Raw genomic sequence first — 21,721 nt, forward strand, 5'->3', positions numbered from 1 at the left:
ATATATATATTGGAAGCCAAGATTTGCTTACACGAAATGCAACATCCAAGAATTTTGTCTAATTTAATACACTTTCAGTTTGTCACCAAACTTCTACTGCTTCTTTCTTCCCAACATAGTGTAAGAAAGTCCAGTATTACAAACCCATACCTTAGGATTTCAATTTTGGACAAAACTCACAGACATAGACCTTTCCTAGTCGATCAGACTCTTTGTTGAGCAGGCATGTCCGTTTTGTTTGTCGTGGCACTCGGGTCCTGCTTATAAACTAATTCACATTAGCACGAATGGCTAGTCGGGTCTCTCTGTGCCGAAGAGCGAATTGAGACTGGAATGTTTGCTAGACATTCATAAGCAGTGTATGCGACAACCATGTTACTTTCATCTCGTCTGCCAGTCACGTGTTCTGTCTGCCTGCCTGTCTGTCTGGATTTTCCTTGTTTTGTACAAACGATTTTCTCATAAGTCGAAGTGAGTGAATGGATGGGAAAAAAACAAAGTTCCGAAGCGTCTTGGTGAGATTGGATACTTTTCATGAGTAAAAAGAAAAGGCTCGTCAAAGCATGTGGATTTCTCCTGGTTAATTTCACCCGCTTGACTTGCCACTGAGAACGTGAAAACCATCAGGTGCAGGATCTCTTCTTGCTGTAACTAGCTTAGAAGAAGCACCAGTACCAACTCAGATTACTCGAACCGGTCTTCGCACAATTGTGCGGGATCTGGGTGCGTTTCAAACACATTCAGTTCGATTTAACGGACAATGCGCACCAATAGTCACCAGATACGTGTACCTGACGAAGACTCCTAGTTCTGTTCACAGCACCTGTCATTCTTTATTGGTGCTGAGTTTTAACGCTTGTCTGAGCATCTGCGTTTGCTGCAATAAACGGTTCAGTCGTGTCGCTTCAAAGAAGAAGCATTCTGGTCCAGACAACACTTTACTAGTTCCTGAGCACGTAGATTTATCCCGAGGATTCTACCCTGAAGTGTTGTAGTCTGACTCTCAATCCAGTCCCTGATATATCATAAAGAAATACTGTAGTTGTCTTTTCAAAAACGCTCATGCTCACATGAGCCCTGTAAAATCCCGTAAGTCAATGGTGTGGACATTGATAGGTCCAAGTAGTTGGGACCAAGGTAGCGCATGCTGCCTGGCCAGCTGAAATCGACGATTAAACCCGACCCTCCAAAATTGTGTACATTGCAATACAATATTTCGTTGGTGGAACAATGTAGGTAACATCTTTACGTCCGAGTTAGCCTCAAAATGAGCTCTAATCATTCCGTAAAATTTGCAATGAGGGATGGGTGGGAATGACCCGAGATGGTACTAGTTAGTCGTGTACCAATTTGCTGTACTTCCTCCAGGAAATGTGTAACATGTCGACTACGCGTCTGTTGTTCGAATTCTGCACTTTTTTTGTGAATCTCTTATTTATTCCGTTTACTGTGTCGTTGACGTTTTTGACTGAATCTTTTTCTCCTGCGCCTCAGTCTGTTGAACACCGTAATGTGCTGCTTACTTAATGTCCCACGTTTCGATATTATTCAAGACGCGAACTTAGTTCAAGGCACATCTTCATTATCATAGTTGCCATTGTCATAATACATTGTTTCAGTTGGTACTAGAGAGATGCACTTTCAGTGCATTAAGGCAGAATGATGCGGCAAATGGCCGGTCAATAAGTAGGCAGTAAGTTCGGTGAAATATTAGACTGATTGACAACAACGTATTCGAAAGTACACACTTTAACTACCTGTTTTTTTTATATAAGCCACTATTGTCATTTCGGTGCAAAGCGTTTCTGTCCACAACGGAGTTGGTCTACTTTCACGGGAAGGGCGGTCGACCAAGTAAGAGATTAAACAAGGAATACCAGTAGATACTGTTGCTTTGCCTCGATATTTCATTCTTCATCAGGTTCCGATTTTGACAAATTCTTTCACTGACGAACAAATTCTTTTTGCTTTTAACACCCCGGTTTGTGCAGTCCACCTCAGTTTTGGAACAGCATCATGCTCGATATGGACTGAGTATTCTGCATCAGAGTGGGTTGGTGAGCGAACTGAATGCGCAAGACTGGTAAGTTGTCCTTTAGTTCTCTTGTTTGACCTCAGAGACCAACAGCCCAGATGGTTTTATCCTTCCCCTCTACTATTCTTATCCTTCCTGTCCTGATAAGGCCTCGAGATTACTATTTCATGCTACTCCCATTTGATGTTCGGACAGTTGGTAACGCCGTATGCACAAGGTTTATGACTAGACTTGCATGCTCTCAAAATTTAATGTAGATATTGCCGTTGTTGCATAATTCTTTCATGGATCTGTCTGATATCATAGTGATCCTGAGATCTCCACTGTCTCTCACATCATGTGAAACCCTGTAGGTGGTGAACCCCGTACAATATTTCGACTTTACAAAGTAATTTCAATACTGTTATTTCGCGTCAGGCTGGTGATTAGGTGAGGTTTAGGCCTGAACCAATCTACAACAGTGCGGAAGCAACACCATTTTTAGAGCACTTTACGGTTGAGAAAAGCCTGGTTACGACTTCAAACACCCCAGTCGGTACGGTATTTTGGGGAAATCGTTTGTTTGCAATCAGCTGTAAAAGATGACGTCTCGTAAGGCAGTTCAGTGTAATTTTCCCAATAAGACGAAATATCAGACTCATCATTCCAACCGCGTTTTGTGCGGTTTGTTCGCACTCCTTACTGTCGCATCTATTTCATCATCAGGTGGATTTGCGTGGTCACTCATCACATTATTTCAGAATTCTCTGAAGATCATCATCATCATCATCATCTCTGAAGACAGATATGCCGATTCCATTAAACGACTACAAACCCTGAGAGCAGAGAGTTGAACTAGTTCAAGAAACAAGTACCAACGTACACTTGAGCGTGTTAAGCACAGGGTCATCCGTAACCGCTACAACTAGGAGTACAGCCGTCGACCCTCCCATTAGTTCTGTTCAACCAGGTATAAAGAGTTTTGCAAAAGTCTAGGGACGTTTCGGAAATCATCGACTGGCCGTGTCATTCCTAATAGAGTCAGACTTCTTTCTACTTCGTTGAAACAAGTATATCCTCATATGTAATCTGCGTTAAAGCTTCATCTCACAAACCCTGCCTCGGAAGATTAAGCTCTTAAAAACTATATGTACGTTGAGCAGCTGTCTGTGATGCCTTGAGTTTGGAATACATCCGTGCCACCAGATATGACATGAATAGTCCGTTAGGGAGGACGCAAGTAGTGTTGTAATGCGTAGAGCTGTGGAGCGGGTACTATGCTGTAGGTTGTGAGCCCTAAGGTTCATAGATATGGTGGTGAAGCTTTATTGCTGAACACTGATGTTCTGCTGTCGATGGTGATGCCGATGAAGGCTTGTAAACACTTTTCTGGCAGCACATTATCGAGCAACCGGTTTGGGTGGTGATATATTCACACATCAGATTAAACAAGACTTTACGGAAGTGCCTCGAGACTTGTTCTCCAAAGACAGACGCATCAAATTAATTCTGCGTATTCAAAATACGAAGAACATGACCGGCCGAGTTCTGCACAACTGGATAACGAAAAAACTGTTCGTGCGGAGCCGATCGTGGTATCGCGTCCTAGACTTTCACGCTTGCGTAGACCGGAGGAAATAAGACCGGCAGGTGAACATGCTAAGGCCTTTTGCAAGCCATCTTTTGCGGGTGCTGATCAGAAAGTGCAACAAATTTCTTTCATTTAGTGTTATTTTTGTTTAATAGGTGAGCCTGTGTGAGTGCGCTGGTGATCCACGAGGCCGTGCCTACTAAGAAATGCACAGGGGACGAGATGGACCAAGTGGTTAGAGCACGAATTTACTTACCGGAAGGTCCGTGGTTCGAACCCGACCTCTGCCTCTCGACTTCCCCTGTCTAGGCTTGGGCAACCTGGCAGTATCCCAGATCTCGTGCCTCCTTCGTGTGGCATGGCAGCTAGGCACCGAAAGTGTGCTACAGCTGAATGATTTATTTATTATTTTAAGAAATGCACAAGGTCAGGACCACAAGAGTTGCTTGATTTTAGTGGGAGTATTGTTTCCCGCACCGTCAGAGTCGTCAGTTTAGTCTGTCCCGCTCGCGTACGTTAAGGGAACAGAGGTCTCTCAGACTTCTTCATTCATGGTTGGCCATGTCTACATCAACGCACTCTACGGAATACTCGAAACAATGACCGCATTAGTGCTGGATAATACTGCCTAAGCCAAGTGTCGACAAACAACCTGTCCAGCCGATCGATTTTAGCTTTTATCTGATCCACTGACCACTTGATTTCCGGTCGTCGCTAAATCCCGATTGTCACCGCGTTTAATATAGGTTGTCTCAAAACAGTACGAATCCGACGAGAAGTCCACTTACCTGACAAGGTTCTGGCAGTACACTGAAGAACTGAATTAAGAGAACATCGAATAATCCATGGGAGTAAGCATTTTCCCAGCTGATGTTACCGGTTGAGCAGCACATTGTGGACCTGCTGATCAGTCACACGGTAGTTCGATTTTAAATGGATATCTGGTGAAAGAGTTAGATTTCCAAGAGCTAATTTGGGCGCGCTTGCGTGTGGCGAATTTATCGTTGTTATCCACAAATCTACTAAAGTTGGGCGTCCAGATTTGTGGGGATGCACATAGCCATTTTCAATCCAAAGGAAATTATAAAGCAATACTCTCATCTGTTCAGATCACCTGCTATGCTACTTCACGAACGGGCAATATCTCCGGCGGAGAAGGAATTAACAATGTTGGGGAAGCGGTGCGTGCGTTAAAGTAAGGGCAGGGTTTGTACTCTACGACTAGATATCTGGCGTATCCTAAGGAGAGCTCAACATGAATTTCGGGCAACAATATCATTTCCTGTAAGCGCACATGACAGCGACAGCGACTGTACTACGCTGGGCGGTCAACACGAAATTTACTGTCATCTTCAAATGTGATGATACTGTTACTAAAACCAGAATAAAGCTGGCTTTCTCGAAACGATATAACTCCAATGTTGTGCAGACGTAACCACTACTCATATGCTGAAAACTCCATTATTTCGGAGTGTTTTGCGGTTCAGAAGCTCTGATAGATTTGTGGGTTTGTCTGACAGTGAGCGGACGTCACCGGCTTTAATAGGTGGATATGCATTTTTTCAACATTTAGAGCAACCATCCAAACAAGTCGATGGTTTCTTTACCCTCCATATTGTTGAAGATAGATGAGCTTCCATCCGTTACGGTATCTAACGGAACCACAACTGTGTCGTAAACATCACCTTGAAACCCAACAGGTCAAGAAAGTAATGAATGGATCCGTTGGCAATTTTTAAAACGAAATCCACAAAGTGGACAGTACAATTAGTTTTGTGGTCCCATCTGTCGAGGCTGCTGACTTCCTCTACGGAAGAGAAATATGGTTTGGCCTCTTCTGGATTGTACAGGTTGAGCAGAACAGTTCTTTGTGTCGTGTCGTTCCCTCCAGCCTGAAGACAACAGCTCTATAGATATGCTGCGTCCATATATGTATAATACATCCGGCGTGAGTATCACGAAACGCGGAAGAATGAAGAAAGGAACCGACGTCAAGAAGTGAAGTTGGCCGCAAGTCCCTCGTGGACGAAGACCTCTGAGGTCCTAGCCTTGAAATTGGAATACGAAGTCACAGTCTTCACTCATTTGCTACACAGCATCTTGCCTCGTGGTGGATTTTCCAGCCCCGATTCCACAAATAACAAACGACCGGTGGATATACTAGCACGTGATTCCAAGCGAGTAAGCTTTTATCGTGCGGTCATTATGATCAGGAGTTTACTGAGATATCTAGTTTCGAAAATACGTTGGCGGATTTTGTCATCAGTCCACACATGCTCCCACCACGCTTGCACGAAGGCCGCAAGACCCCCAATGATCGAAACAATGAAATGTCAGACTTGGTTGTAGACATTACAAGACATAATGGCTAATCGATGTCAGTGGTGTTCGTGCTGTCAGTTTCTTTCCAGGTTGTCTGATTGAGCGCTTTGAGGTGTATGTACCTCAGAATGCCAACATTAGGTCCCTTTCCTCAACCACACTTTTTCGTTTCCTTTCACTCTTAGATGAGCTTTATCGTTGTACGGTAGTGAAGCATCAGTGTCAACACTGATGTTGCTGTCTTTGATTATGATGATAATCTCCAGTGCTAACAGTACTTCTTGCTGCTTTGTAATAGAGTTGCATGAATCGAAACATTGTACACGTGCTTCGCGGACCTCACATTGGTGTCAAATAGCAGTAAGCAAGTCGGGACAAATCACGAAAACCCATACAGAAACTACTCAGCGACAATTGTGTCACGCTTAAAATGATACCTTCTAGGCGCCTTCCGTTTTCTTTCTTTTCACAAGTCCGTCGCCCACTTCAACGCAATAACCTTTTGAGCATGCGTATTATGTTACCCAGTCCTACTGTTTTTCCGTTTTCTCGTGTTTCACACTTCTGTGACTTGGCTACATGATTTAAACTGGACCATGGAAATTCACTACCTTCATTTCAGGTTTTCCACCTTCCGTCGCTCGGAACAATGTCGACGTGATCGTGCACCTCTTCTCCATTCTTTTTTTCCCATTATCCTGTTCTCAAGTTAATTAACCACCTCATTTTGGGCAGCTGTTCTTCCTAATGCATAATTATTCTGGTCACTGAAGGCCTTTTTGTTTCTCCTTGTTTCACATTAATCAAGGAACACGATGCGAGAGTGTATAGTGAAAATGGTACACGCCACGGATATGGCCTATCAAGGATTTTATCGAGACAAATTTACAGTAAGTTGTTGCTTCATTAGCTAGTGCCGAGCACATTTTGATTAGTCTATGCACAACACGGTAACACATGGGAAAACCGACTAAAATATCTACCAGTTGGTCTTTTTTGTGGAGATTTCGTCCTGTCAGTGAAGCCAGTCTATGCTGAAAAGCCGAGAATTACTGCACAGCTGTTTAATCCTTAGTTGGAACCAGCGGAAGTGCGCATCTCACGAAACTCCGGAGAGTCTCGAACCCGCGACCTCCTGGCTAGTACTTTGAACACTTGACCGTTCGGCCACGAGCGGCTGGTCAGCAATTTGATTAACTGGCACTAGTTGGTCTGCAACTTTCTGCTTACTTTGTTTCAAGAAAATTATCCGAAGTGTCTTTTCCGATCATGTGTGTGAGGGCCTTGCTCACATCCGTCGTAACCTTACACTGACTTTCCCAATACTGCGCCACGCAAATCTGAGAGCGTGAAGTAAGATTTCTAACGTGAATTGTGTCAAATACTTGAACATCTCCACGCATACCGTTTACCATCAGTTTGTGTTTTGCTTGAATTCCAGGTGTTCGTTGGTTGCTTTCCTATAACTGAACAAAAGGGAATGTCCCTTAATTCCTGGGGTGTTTAAGGCGAATAGTGAACGGTTGAGAAGTGTTTCCTCCTTAAGTAGGGGGGGCTCTCCAGGGTTGCCGTTTATCTCCCTCTTTGTCGGATTTCGACATTGATAAAGCTGTAGAACGCTCAGTTCCAAGAGAAAGAAATGTACAGATGACATTGCTTTGTTGTCCGGCTGCTATCAGTACAGGATATTCGCAGTGGTTTCTTGTTTTGACGTGCCCTTTGCATGTTAGAATTGCAACTTATGGCTTGTCACTGCCCTTGTATATCCCTTTGGAACTTCAAGGTAGAAAAAATTCGGCTCATTTATTGGTTTAAGCATCTTGGCAGTGATATACGCCTCGAATCTCCCGTAACATATGAAGTAAATGCATGCGTTAGTAAGGCACGATTAGCATTCGCGAAAGTTCGCAACTTAGGACTCAGAAACCATGTACAATGAAACTGTAAGAACGGTCTTACTGTATGGTTGTGAGATTTGACGCCTCTAACGATTCCAAACGCTCGATCACAACGGCCTTCTTAGCATGCAGGATCCCAATAGCTACAACCTATCCGCGCAACCTAGTGCTTATTAATAAGTCAGAATCATCAGGGCTGCTAAGAAAACTTATTACGCTTAGATGTTTTGGACATAGGCTATTATACACTACTACCAGTGGTGAGCTTGCTGTCATTTCTAGCCAGCCCGTCCAGCTGGATCGCATGTGTTGTTGTGCTCTGGGTTTACATTGGACAAGGTTCCAAAAAGGTAGATTGCAGGTCGCTTCTGTTGGTAGCCTCCTATTCCGGCGTGATGCTCAGGTGTTCTCGTTTCGTTCCTGTTCGATGGCTTGGATGCTTCGTACTTGCTGGTTATCCTTTTGGTACTAAGAACCTATCGTTTCCACTCCGTTCAACCTACTACTAGGGTATCCTCTCCTCCTTTTTGTGGCAGCTACATGCCATTATTTGGTGTTACAGAATCTTACTAACTCGGATATGTCCATTCGCCATTGATCTGTCCGCGGGCCCGGAAGGTCGCTTTTCAAACGTTTCACCACCAATCAGCTTATCGTGTTTCACATATTACATACCGTAGGTAAACTATTAAGCGCAAATCAGCAACGTACGGATGATGTCGAAGGGGACCGGAAACCAACGACTAAGATGGGTTAGCTACAAAAGCTCCACTACACCCATGAAGGTGTCAACTGAAATAGGGCCGAGTAAAGTGCCCGTCGACAATAAATCACCCTTTCTTGGGCTGTAGAATTGAAAAAATTGTGTTAAGTGCGCGGCATACGTTGCCGTGTACGACCCTTAAAAAGTTTTATGGGCATTTGGACCAGAGCGTCATAATCATGCAGCCACTACTAGCCTACTTCATAGTACTACATAATCCAAGCAGTGAAACGGGCCACGAAGTTACATCAACGGCAATCGGTATTTGATCACTCGTTTCCTCTTCAATTCGACGGTGGCGCAATTGACGCTGCAATATATGCTTCCAGGACTGCATTATACCACATGTTCTACCCAGTGATAGTGGTGAAGGGCGCTCACAGGATTACGAACACGTGTCAAACTACCCATTTGGCAAGTTCAGTCATGAGGTGAGCCAGGCAAGATGTTTGTGTAGTGGAAATGGATAATTCTTCTGGAAAATAGAAGAAACAGAGAGAATTTTATAGACGTAGTGCACTACTCATAGGGGTGCTGAAAACTTTTCCATCGCCCTTTTTGGGGCTTGTCAGGCAGGCGCAGTCCCCAGGTTTCCGTTAACCTTCTGTTCTATTTGAACCCAGCTTAGACAGATTTTGACAAATGCACACATTCATTCGCTTAAGAACATCATAAACAGCAGATTCAGCTGGTTCCCAGATGAGTCTCCCGTCAAAACCAGATTGGTATGCAATTGGTTGTATTTCAGTAGTGAAAAGGTTACTCTCACTGAGTTCGTACTGACTTTGTCCACTTGAGGAGTAACAAACAGCGTGTATGTTTGTGCGACCGTTCAATAAACACGATTATCATCCCAGTGCCATACTTATCTGCAATCGCTAGACCGATCACCCGGGGAAGTAGGCTTACAATCGTCATCATCAACAGCGTCACAAACTGGGGAAACACCCATAGCTGAAAATCTTTTCCACTCAGTAAGTAGCAGTATCATAGTTTGTAGATAACGGAAACTCGGGAAATGCACCTACCTGATGAGTCCCAAGAAGGGCGAAACCTGTCGTGGGCTGTCGAAGAGTTTTCAGCAACCTTGTGAGTCGTTTCCTTTATGAAAATAACGCAAAGGGTTTTATCCAACTGAGTATCACCGAACGTGTTGAAAAGAATCACCTAGAAAGTTTGTCCGCCTTCTGCATTCCAGTCATAGACGGATGCATCTGCGTATATTATCCTCCAAACGGTTGGTCGTATCAATAGGAATGGATCTGCATTTTCTCCACTGACAAAAAAATCCACGTAACTGCGCGTTATTTTCTGGACAGGGTGGGATCAAAGCCCAACGTGGCAACATTTTGATGATCCCCTAACCGTAATTGTTCGTCCTCGCGGAATCGGTAACACCTGAGTTTATTTTACCAGCTTCCTCCGCACCCTCATAAATAATTGAAATCCTGTGTTCCATTGCTCATTAAAATTCCGACAATTGGTCGCTCATCTTCTATCCTTTACATACTAAAAGGTCGTATCCGTTCTTTTTTAGGAAATGCTGAATGCTAGTAAAAACGATGCTTCCTACTCCTATACACCAGAGGATCGAATTCTTTTACTTCAGGTGAGTACCAGAATAAAGCGCCACAAATAACTGATAAATCTTCTTTGCTGTCCGTCTTTGCGGTTCCTTCTTTTGTCTGTCACAGCACGTATCGTGTTTACGCAGCTGACCACAAGAAAGGAATGCCTAAGTAAGGCCTAAATGTGGTTCAGTAACAACTTCTTAGTGAAGCGATAGTTCGCAAACTCGGTTTACTTTTGATTGGGACTGTAAGACATGTCATAACAGGTACGTAACGTCGTTAATCACCGGCATCCATTTTTCACCCAGTGCATTTACATTGTCGTTGATGTCAGCGAACTGCACGAAACGGGTACGCCGAATGGACTTTTGGACAAATGAAAGTGTTGGGTAGTACGACTAGACATTTGGCAACAGAACTCCGTACTGCCACATCCTAATCATGAGGTCTTCTAGGAACAAATCGTCCGTTTGCTACCATTTGGAGTGCATTGCGGTACAACAGCGACCCAAGCTTGCTGTTGCGCTTACCGTTCCTGGCTCGAATCAATGAAAATTTCAATGCGCGCAGTGGAACGAAATCTATCCTGACAAATAGATATTTTAATTTCTTTACTCAAAAGCGAGTGTACCGGCATTGCGTTTACCATGTAGCTCTAAACATGGGCCGTGAACTCTCAGCAACCACGAGTACTGCTCAATGGTTCAGTACAAACCACCTAACCAGGTCTTTTCTAATTCAACAACACAGTAAGCAAAATTTACTGCGTCGAATTTTTATTAAAGGTAACCACAGTCGGTGTTCGTATGTGAGTTTCAGTCAATCCTTCGTCTTGCTTTATGGACCTCAGTTAATCCACTTCCCCATCTTGGATATCGGTGTCCACGTACTGTGGTAACCTGAACTAACGTGCAGTTGCACACAGTTCGTGGTTGGAAATCTAAAGTAAAATCAAACGCCCCAATAAATTACTGTAAAACGCTCACTTGGTGTTTTAGGACTAGAGGGAGGTTGATTAAAATCTCCTCGATGGACCACTACCGGGTTCACCCTGTTCGGACCGCATTGTGTGGACACAGGTCGACACGTAGCCTTGCAGGCTACTGGCTGTTGACATCAGATGCCGAACCAAACTGTTCGACCCTAATCCCTCGAAATGTAGCTTAATGTCCATCAGGGCAAGTGCTGTGAGTGGACCAATCCAAACGATAGTGCATCTTAATGAACTAAATACAGTGTCAGCAGAATGAAATGCTTCAGAAAGGTGACTTGTCGTTTTGACAATTCTTCTGTAGCCTTTGGCTACTGCATGTTCGTGGACTGTCTAGTCAAGGTCATATCATCTAGGCACGATTGGTAAGAGTGCTCGAGTGAAGGTCCGGAGGCATGACGTGTTTTCTTTGCAGTATAGCTGCTACACGTGTTCCGTGTACTTGGTCTTGTGGAGTTCGGTTGTCTTCCTACCCTGTGTGTTATTGCTGCATCGATCTGCATGCGTACTTGTTGTGTTTAATGCGTAGAGAGGGGTGACCAATCTTGTGTGACAGTTGCAAAAACTTGACCTTGCACAACTTGACTTGATGTGGGTGAAGAGTAAAAGCGTGGTACGTAATGCAGGTGGTAGCCGCATAGACAAAACGGGTGGGAAATTTTAGTGTACATGTTATCGGTCAAGGTTGCCAAGCGGGACAGGATTTTGTCACACGTGATTTGTGTGTTTGTGGAACGGGACGCATGATCTAGTGAGTGTAGATGTATCGGACAACTTAGGCGAAGGAACCAGGGTGACCACCACAGAAGTGAAAGAACTCATTACTTACTGAATTTTATTCATATGCTGGGGCCATGTATGCCCGAAACTCTGGAAAAAGGTGTTCCCTGAAGATCTTACTTGACTCCGGAAATAACTGAATTTGGTGAATTTCCACACTCGGTTCGTATGTAAAAGTCTAACCCCCGAGTGAAAATCAGTAGTTACGTTTTTCAGATTGCAAAGACAAGCAGTTTGTTGAAATTTTCGATACTGAACTTAACTTCTGGGTTGCCGTTACTTATTAATGTATGATATTTTACTTTGTAGTTTACTTAGGGGGACTATAATTTGATGACCCGATGTTTTCATCTTAAAGAGAAACCTCTTAATTTGAAACAGTTCCAGTATTACTTGAGAGACCTACTTTATAGTAACTGTCGTATACCAGAACGAAGTGGCTCCCATCACCTATACCCTGTCACCTGCTGAAAGATTAGCGCAACGTTGACCAATATTGGATCGCATGGATTGCATTATCGCATTGTTTTATTCGTTATGGTTATGTAAAGTCCAATAGCAATCTAATTACTAACGGGGTAACAGACTCCCCGTTGATCCGATTTGTGAGCTTCTCAGGTTTTCCCTGGAGAAGTTGAACCAATTACAAACGGCTACGCAATACCCTTGTAGCTCATCTGGTGTATGTGCCACGGTTGTGCATACTTCCTTCAAGACCGGAGAAGAAACATACCCAATCTTCCGGTCCACATTCTCTTTCCGTTGCGGGATACCGCCCAGATACGGATATTCGGAGGGCTTACTAGCCGAGGCACTGAGTCCTGAAAGCTGCTTGTTGTGTTACTCTTGGAATCTGATGAAACTATGACTAGGATGTGAACCTGTGTTTGGCAAGGTTTGTTTAGTACACAGTAGTACAGTCGAAATTGTTGCGTTATGAATCCGTAACTGTGAGTGTACACGGTACCATACCATTCACGGTGTTGATCGACCGACCACATCTTCGTTCTCCACGGTAACGTGTAACGTTGCCCCACAATTTCCATCTGTGAATTTCCTCGATATTCTTTGTGGTTAGATCTCTTGCTAACTTTGTCAACTGAAGCACCTGGTACGTGAGCCATCTTTCGGCTTCCGTTCATAGAAAATCTTTGAGGATTTCTAGAGTCTTTTTCATTATGCTAAAGTGTTTTTGATGCTTCATAGTTACTACTCATCAGGAGGTTTCTGCACACTTTCCCTCTCCCTTGTCTTGCCATTGCAACTAGTGGTGCGTAATTCGTGGCCAGGGTACCGCATTGGCTTTATTGGCGGCTTCATTTATCAGATGAAAGTGCCGTTAGCTATACCCGAGAGCATTCCGGATTCCCTTCAAAGCTGTATTCATCTCTTGATCTATCATCTTACGTCTCTCAGAAAGTCCGAAAGCTATTGAAGCTATGGAAATTATGAACATCCATGCCTAATTATCGTCCTCATCCTTATGAATTTACCCCGATCCTCCTCTTTAGAGCAGGAATCGTGGAGGAGGAGAGTGCTACACAGTATGAAATGTACAGTGACATATGAGCTAATTTAACTGCTTCTCTCGAAGTCTACATGCAGTCTTCGTGCTCCGAATCCCCTTGGTTGTCGGCTTTGTAACCAATGCGTTCAATTAGTTGATGAACTTGATTACGTTTTGCCTTGAAAGTGAAACCGCGTGTACGCAAAAGAACGCGAATTCTTTTACTCTGTCCGAGTTTCTTATTTTTGATTGATAATTAAGCTGTTTGCACTCAGTTCTCTATTCTTCGATGTCCCCAAGACAAGCGTATGACTTTTAGATGAGATAAAATGACTTGTATTATTTCAGCGACGTTGTAAGTAGTATAACCCCATTTGAAATTTCACCCCAAAAACGTCCAGACACACGACTGATCTATTTCACCTTAAGACGAAGCCCATATATGATACTGTGGTAAGCAGCTGTCAGGATGAATTGGACCTCGAAAAACGGATGGCCTTTGGCATTTGTTGTAGTTTAAATTCATTTGACCTTCGATGATTAGTAACTCCGAACCATAGCCAATATTGTGAATTCCTAATGTGTCTGACGAGAGTTCCGTTAAAGTGAGTTTGTAAAATAACTCATTTTACTCGTAGTTTATAAGAATTCGAGGCCTATCACCCCAAAAGTACTGCAAGAGGAGTGCAAAGTGATATTCATCTTCTTCAATTGCTTGTCTTTTCGTTGCTGAGTTATTTTGATGAGACTTTGTGGTGAGTGTGAGCATTTCACATCTGGGTACGGTGGTGTGGTAAATCATATATTTTTTCCATTTAATACGGCTAGACATATGGGGAATGTTTTGTGTATTAGTGTGTCAGTTATTATGATACTTTGACACGAAATCATGCCATGTCTCCTGTCCGTCAACTTTTGGTTAGCCTTTCACTTCTAACAACTTGGCTTTGAGTAAATTGCTCGTCGTCTGTTGACTGGGGGCGAGATGACTTAGTGGTTAGAGTGCGAATTTACTAGCAGGAAGGTCCATGGTTCGAACCCGACCTCAGCCTCGCTACTTCCCCTGTCTAGGTTTGGGCAACCTGGCAGTATACCAGCCCTCGTACCTCCTTCTGGTGGCACGACAGTTTGACACCGAATGTGTGCTACAGCTGAACGATTTTGTCTATTGACATCAGCGCCATTCCTTACACCTAAACGCGATCGCTTGAGCGCCTCACATTTACCAAGTCATATGATTATGATTAGGTCCCGGCATCCTGTGTGTTCTCATAAACTTGGCCTGAGTTTGTGCATGTATAGATAGTTGGCCTTGGCGCATCTGTTGCTCACTCAGCACGGGCGACCCCTTCATAGGCTATTTGTTTGGGTTGTAAAATTTCAGAATGTTGGATACTTGGCTCAAGCCGCAAATAAGTGTTGCAGTTGTGAAGGCTCGTTTTCGACTAGTTATTTTCTAGTCTCTTGTTTAACGACGGTAGTTCCTGTGAAAGTATTACTCCTGTTTATCAAGTACTTTCAGTCCAAACTTATTTAGGATTCACTTTCTCACGCATCCAATACTCGTTGAAGGCTTCAAAGACTGATACTTCACTTGTTTTTGCGTTTATGCTATTTACAACACTTATTTTCAGCGACATGCATAGGCTGAACTGCGAATTAGCTAATGGAGTGAGTGCGCAGACGGCTACTGGTCAGCTTAAAGACTTTAATGTTGCATATCGGGTCATTAGTAGTCGTCTTTGCCATGACAGTTTCCAACACCAGCTACCATGCACATCAAAAGCAGTTGTGGTTTGTTTTCATGTCCCAGACTGATGCACATAGACGTAGTTTATTGCGTTGACCTATTGGGCTTTTCGGAGCCATACACAAGTCATTTTGCTAAACAAAATCCTGTGTTTCCCTGTTATGTTTTACTGGAGTGCCGTGGTCTCTTTACCTATGAAAGTCTGTCTGGCGGTTCTGGCTCTATCCCGTCATCCTGCGTAGCTCTGCCCTTATCAGACTTTCCCCCTGTTTTATGCATACCATATTATGAACGTGAGAGCTTGAGACTGAGTAGCACATTTGTTTACTCTACAAATTCTGCTATAAATGGAAATTTCCATTAAATTTATGTGGGGAGTTGACAGAGGACACTAGTACGTTATTGTGTAATGTGATGCTTTTGTTCATTGTAACGTCACTTTGCTTAAGCCGGCGGATTGATCTCAACAGGTCCTTGTGAGCTCGCTCGCCGATTCCCATTCGTCCACATCAAATTCACAGTCATATCCACAATAACACGGGGTCCAGACAAGCCATTTATGCTGTCGTAACTATGCGCAGGCATTCAGTGGTCCAAACAATATTGTCAGGCCTACCCGTGTCCTATTCCAACCAGTCATGTCGGACAACTAACCTGCACACACTACAGTTTCTCGATGTGTTAGTTGGAATAACTCTTACTGGAGTACAGTCGAGTTACTTGTTGCCGAGACCACTCACATCACAAACAATCAGCGCTCCTTCGCAGTCAAGCAGTTGCCACCTCTGAACAAGTGTCGGTTACGTAACCCAGAGTTCTGTGCCCGAAGGGAATCCACACGACGTTAGAACTCGTACCGACTACCTAATCGATTCTGTGACCCATCAATCCATATGCTCTTCTTTTTCCCATTTATATTTCCATCCATGAATTAATTAGTCGTGCCCATGATTTCTGTCCAATAACATAAATTTCCGGCATATTAGCTCATGTTATAAAATCCATGGTTTTCTTCACCTGTTCATGAAGATGAGATGTAGATTTGGAGACCGGGACCGAAGAGTCGGTATGTATTTGCTCTCTGACGACAGGATCCCTGGACGAGCTGCTTGGTCACTTATCTGAATCACTGCTACAGAATTTGCTCGAATTTCAGCCTGTCGTACGTCGCAGGAATCGGTGCACTGCACTCGTTTTGATGATGCTGGTGACTGATGTGGTAGTTTCTGGTCTGTGTTGCCCGGCGGGCTCGTGATTGTGATTGCCGGTGTTCGTCAGCCACGTGTTGATGAACAGCGCACAGCGTGTCACACTGTGTAGGTCGTTAGAATGGAGGACTACCTGAGAGCAATGTAGTACTTTGGAAAACAAACTTGAATCATTTAGAAACGTGTTAATTTTTCTCGTGAGCTGGCGTATAGAGTGATTTCGGGCTGCGCTAATCCAATTTGCTAACTTCGCCCGTAAGCACCTGTAGACTAAGTAGAGAATCGTCTCCTACGACTTTTATCGATCAGATGACAGGTGTACGACATCCCAAAACGGAGGTCAGCGTAGAATCAAGCCGTCTTGCACAACATTATGCCCAGGGTTTTTCCCCCACTGTCAAATAATGCCTCACCTATACAGATTTCATCTAAGTAGGTTTATCTCTAAAATCCACTAATCGCGTGTTAATCATCTGTTGCGTGTTTGAAACAAACATGTAGCAAGCGACAATCCAAACCGATAGAACAATCTAAATTGAGCGGATTGCGGGTATTTGTTGTTGTTGTTGGTTCCATAAGCTGCTCAGTAAGCGATGAACTCAAATGAATAGAGTATACCTGCTATTCTCTTTGCGTGTTCCACATTTCTTAGCTTTTTAATCTTTGTTGCATGTTTGTTCATACTTCGGCTCCAGATAACGTTAAAGTGCGCTGACATCAGCAATCCTTGTCGTCCATGGGAATCCTGCCGTCAATGGGCTTATCGAATATGTTCAGAATTTTTCGGACAGGGAGATCAAGAGCGACTTCGGTGGTCCTTGGCACCAAGTATTGGTTGTGATAGAAATGCAGCTTCTGTTCCGCGCATACAAATGGGTTAGTTGTTCTGCACTGCATCAGTAAAATTGCTTTTTCGATTCTTTGTATTTATTTCTGACCTTTTGGGGAGTAGATTACTACATGTTTGATCTCACAAGGACACCAGCGGTTTGGTAGCACGGTGGGACATCCGGACGACATCAATGTTGTGACCATTGATGTTAATCCGTTACGAGGTAGCTTGGTGAATCACATGTAAATTCTAGACTCATAACTGTCTGACGTAAGCAGTGCCCTTAGTAGATAATCTCATGCAATACCAGTGATCCTTTTTCATGTGCTACCAGGGTCGTTTACACCATGTGAATTTGGGCCTACCATCCCATACCTTACGATAGAGAACCGGTGGGTGTCACTCCTCCTCAGTTTCCATTTCAACGGCAATTATATTTTGAATCAATTCGTTTTCTGCTGCGCATTATCACCACCCTCTTTTTGTGGGCTTCCGCGAGCTAAGCTTGTTCAGCTGTCAACAGTTTGGTTATGTGATTCCGGTCAAAATAAAAATTTTTGATGGAGATTTCTCCATCTCATTGAAGCTGAAAATCCGAGAAGCACTACAAGTTTTTCCGTTCGCATTAAGAATCATCAGTAGCAAATATTGGCTTCACTAACTGGCTAGAGTGCGAATTTGCTGACCAGAAGGTCCGTGGTTCAAACTCGACCTCTGCCTCTCGACTTCCCCTGTCTAGGCATGGGCAACCTGTCAGTATCCTTCGTGCTTTCTTCAGGTTGCATGTCAGCTGGGCACCGAAAGCGTGCTACAGCTGAACGATTTTTTTACTCGACGAAATCTCCATTGCAAATTTGTAAATCTTGCGCACTACCGAACTTGGAATACTTGGTCAAACCTCTACGACATTCGTACTTAAAAGCTGGGACTCGGTGCTAACGTATAATTAGTGACGTGATGTAAGCAAATAATCAAGAACAGCTCTCATTGTTAGCAGTTCTTTCATAGGTATACCTCTCACAAACTGTGATTCGGTACCCAGTTCTTTCAACCTTTGTTTTCTACCTCTAGCATTCGTCGATAATCTCATTCGGCCGCTGTTCATGAAATGGCACGAATTTTTCCGGTCACATCTGACGTGTGAATTGATCAACAATATGGACAGCAACTACTTGTTGTGGAAGCAGGAACTGATTACTGGAGAATCTATTGTTATAGGGGGCGGTCATTCGTCCTACTCGAAACCAAAACCGACTAAGGCGACTCCTAATCCAACGCCTACGGGTAACAGGGTGCAACGTAAGGGACTAAAGAGCAAACTGGCGATTGGAAAAAAGAAAAAAGAAAACAAGGCAGGCAAGGTAAGTGCTATAATTTGTAACGTCCCAACTCGGAGCATCGATTCACCCTGCAAATTCTGATGTCAACTGCCGTTGTCGTCCCCGAACTATTTTTGGTTGTCTTTCACTCATTGCGTTTAGTGTCACGTGCTTCAGCATATCAGTGTTATCCGCTGTGACAGCGTAAAACGATGGATACTGTGTTGATTGTTTGTATGTCAGGAAGTAAGGACGAACTGGCCATCTCGGTGTTTTATGCTCTCCTACTAATCGGAGCATATTTCCTGAATATTTTTCACCGAGATTTGAGCAAGAGCTAACCTGTTCCCTCAACCACGAACCCACCTTCTCTTGTGTTTCCTCGAACATTCTGATTGGTCTACGTGATTGTTTCTGCGCTTCAGATTCGGAACTGCATTTTGTCCGTTCCATATAATCGCAGACTACCGGTTACTTGCTTGGCAGTTTTGTGCAATACCTTACAACCCTTCATTCGCTGCACCAATTTCACCATACTGATTGGCAGACCTGTGGCAGGACGAAAACCCAAGCCGCTTTTTTATATAGAAGTGAACGAAATTGTATAGATATCCACCTCATAGCTATCTTTCTGATTTTGGACAGAATCAAAATCCAAAGCCACTTAAGCATACGCTTGGCTGGTACTCGGATGTCAGGTCCATAGTTACTTCTTCAATAGAGTTGTACATACTTTCATTGTTGTCTACCCACGCTAAAGTTAGCTCACGTTCTCCAGTTCGCTGAAGTCTATACCACTGGAGCCAATGCGTCCCTAGTTTAGATTTGTGATCCTAAGGTTGGACCTCTCACACACGCTACGCTGACGGGACCTGGTAAAGGACACTGTTAGCCGAGTAGTCATTTTTGCTCACACCTTTGACTCCATCATCACTGTGCTACACTCGCAAACGCACCAGAAAATTGTAAGCTATTTAAACGCCTAATGAATAGTTTCCGGCGCACCTATATGGATCCTTTTTTAGTGATGAGCGTTTTGTATCGTATCCTTATGGAAACGTATCCCGATAACGATTCCCTTACTCTCAACTTCCACGAGACTTGAGATATGTCGTTTGTATATGAAACATGAACAAACAAACCATGTTAAACTGACGGGAAACAGTACGATTCACTTGACGTCACGTGATGGCAACCGGAGGGATTGTTTCGAAAATTTCTGTACCGACGATACGGGTCTGCGAACTTTGAATAAAAAGGTAAATGGTATTTTCGGATTTTGACAGTCTAAAAGCACTGACATCGGAGAGTATGGAGTTGATCGGTGACCGAAACGCCAAGCCAAATTACGCAGTGTTGTTTTTTCACTAATGACTGCGACGTAAAGGGTGAAAAAACAATATATCCATTTATCCCTACATTCCCAAACGGCTACAAAATAGACGGCAAAACTTTGTACACATTGTTGTTACGTAAGTAGCATCAAAATCTCCAGACATCAGCAGGATCCTGTGTCAAAGTTAAAAAGCCGAGATTGTGTATACAACACGTTTTCCAGCAGTCTTGGGTTATCGTTCCTGTGGTCATGTGATACCAGCTTATAGCTATTTTTGCCTGCGCAACACAATGTCAACAATTTGCTTCAATCTTGTTGGTGGAATTAGTAAGGTTAGTTGATTTTGTGGACATCACTGTAGAAGAATGACTGGGAAGAATGGAACCAACTGTCTTAGTCGATCTATAAAAGCCAAAGTTACTCCTACAACAAGGAGATCTCTTGCTTAGGAGAATTCTGCACGTACAAGGCTGGTGAGTATTGATCGACTCACAAGGCTACACCGAATCTGGCTCATGTTGCCCACCACGATTTGGAACAACGGCATTTGTTCAATCCCACAGCCTGTGACATCAATGTGTTGTGCGATCGAAGGTCATGGTTCATCTTGTCTTGCGGGTTTGGTAGTTCTGGTTTGATAAACTGATATTCTTCTGGAGGAACTAAATGTTTTGGGAGGAGCATAAGTCTCAGTTCCATTCCATCCGAATCCACCTAGCGTTTTCGCACTCCTCCACTTGCGCCGCTTTATATGGTAGATTGATGAAGGCAGACCAATGCAGATTCTTCCATTCCGTTTACTTGGAAACGAATGAACAACAACTGGAGGTTTTAGGCATGCTGTGGATAAATTTGCTCGTATCATGTGTTCAGTTCGCCGACTTTTCAACCCACCGTACACCGTCATCTGGAACAAGCAAATGAAACGCTCGAAAGATTTTAGTTTCCCACATCAGTAAATCCGTCAGTCGATATTTGATTAGTCCATTGGTAATGACGGAATGAGATGTAGCCCCATTCGAGATGGCAGTGCTCCCGGGATTGACGACGGCTGCCTTTTGAAACGTTTACTGTACCGCGGACAGCCGAACCTCTCCCGATGCATCAACGTTCATCGCACTGAATCAGCTGCGGAAAGCCATACGCAGTAGATGGCAGCAGAGCAGCAAGGAGCAAACCTGAACTCTGTGACAGAACAGGCTGACACAAATACATATTTTCGGGATTAAACATAATATCAGAAAAGAATAATGCTTGGCCGGGTTTAAATTGTGTGAACTGTGAGAAAATGAACTTCTTTGCGCCTCCGTGTCTTCCAACTCCTGTCATAATTGTTTCACAGTGATCAGTGCACACTTAATGGCGTTCCAGATCAGGGGGGTACGAGAGTGTCATGGGCCAATTTGGTTATGTGAGAATGATTTCCGGGGTTACCTGAACATATTCCCAGTAGACTATGCTGATGTGATATCAAAGCTTCAACAGCCGGTCTGCGAATGTGAAATGGAGCAAACACCATGCTGAAAAGCCAAGTACAACTGTTTTTAACCAATCCGGTTGACGGTAGAAGCGGCACTGCTGGGTTAGGTCTAACACGAACCCCGGACATAGGCGGCTGTGCCTACACAAGTAAGAAGGACGTTTAACCGCAGCATCATAATCTATCACGTAACCGGTAATGACCAGAAACATGTACTACACCACAGCCAGCGCAGAACAGGCGGTCTTTCAGCGACTACCCTCAAGGGACTAGTTTGACGTCACAGACATAAACGAAAGGAGCGATATATCGGACATTCATGGCATCTAGGTCCCGTCTATATATATATATATATATAT

General features: G+C 43.7%; 2 protein-coding genes across 2 annotated transcripts in view; one reads left to right on the forward strand and one right to left on the reverse strand.

Annotated features, from left to right (window-relative positions):
- Nucleotides 1-21,721, forward strand: part of T265_06910 (hypothetical protein) — a gene marked incomplete at both ends in the record, with an annotated part of 58,529 nt that overhangs the window by 33,754 nt on the left and 3,054 nt on the right. Inside the window, 5 exons of the mRNA XM_009172308.1 lie at nt 1,992-2,083; nt 6,736-6,817; nt 10,126-10,197; nt 17,091-17,271; nt 18,299-18,588. Coding sequence (XP_009170572.1) covers nt 1,992-2,083; nt 6,736-6,817; nt 10,126-10,197; nt 17,091-17,271; nt 18,299-18,588 — 717 coding nt within the window. The remainder of the gene's footprint in view (nt 1-1,991; nt 2,084-6,735; nt 6,818-10,125; nt 10,198-17,090; nt 17,272-18,298; nt 18,589-21,721) is intronic.
- The window catches only part of T265_06909 (hypothetical protein), a gene marked incomplete at both ends in the record, with an annotated part of 54,337 nt that overhangs the window by 31,965 nt on the left and 651 nt on the right, over nt 1-21,721 (reverse strand). Inside the window, one exon of the mRNA XM_009172307.1 lies at nt 4,394-4,423. Coding sequence (XP_009170571.1) covers nt 4,394-4,423 — 30 coding nt within the window. The remainder of the gene's footprint in view (nt 1-4,393; nt 4,424-21,721) is intronic.

The sequence above is a fragment of the Opisthorchis viverrini genome, assembly GCF_000715545.1.
Source record: "Opisthorchis viverrini unplaced genomic scaffold opera_v5_151, whole genome shotgun sequence".
NCBI classification, from domain to species: domain Eukaryota; kingdom Metazoa; phylum Platyhelminthes; class Trematoda; order Opisthorchiida; family Opisthorchiidae; genus Opisthorchis; species Opisthorchis viverrini.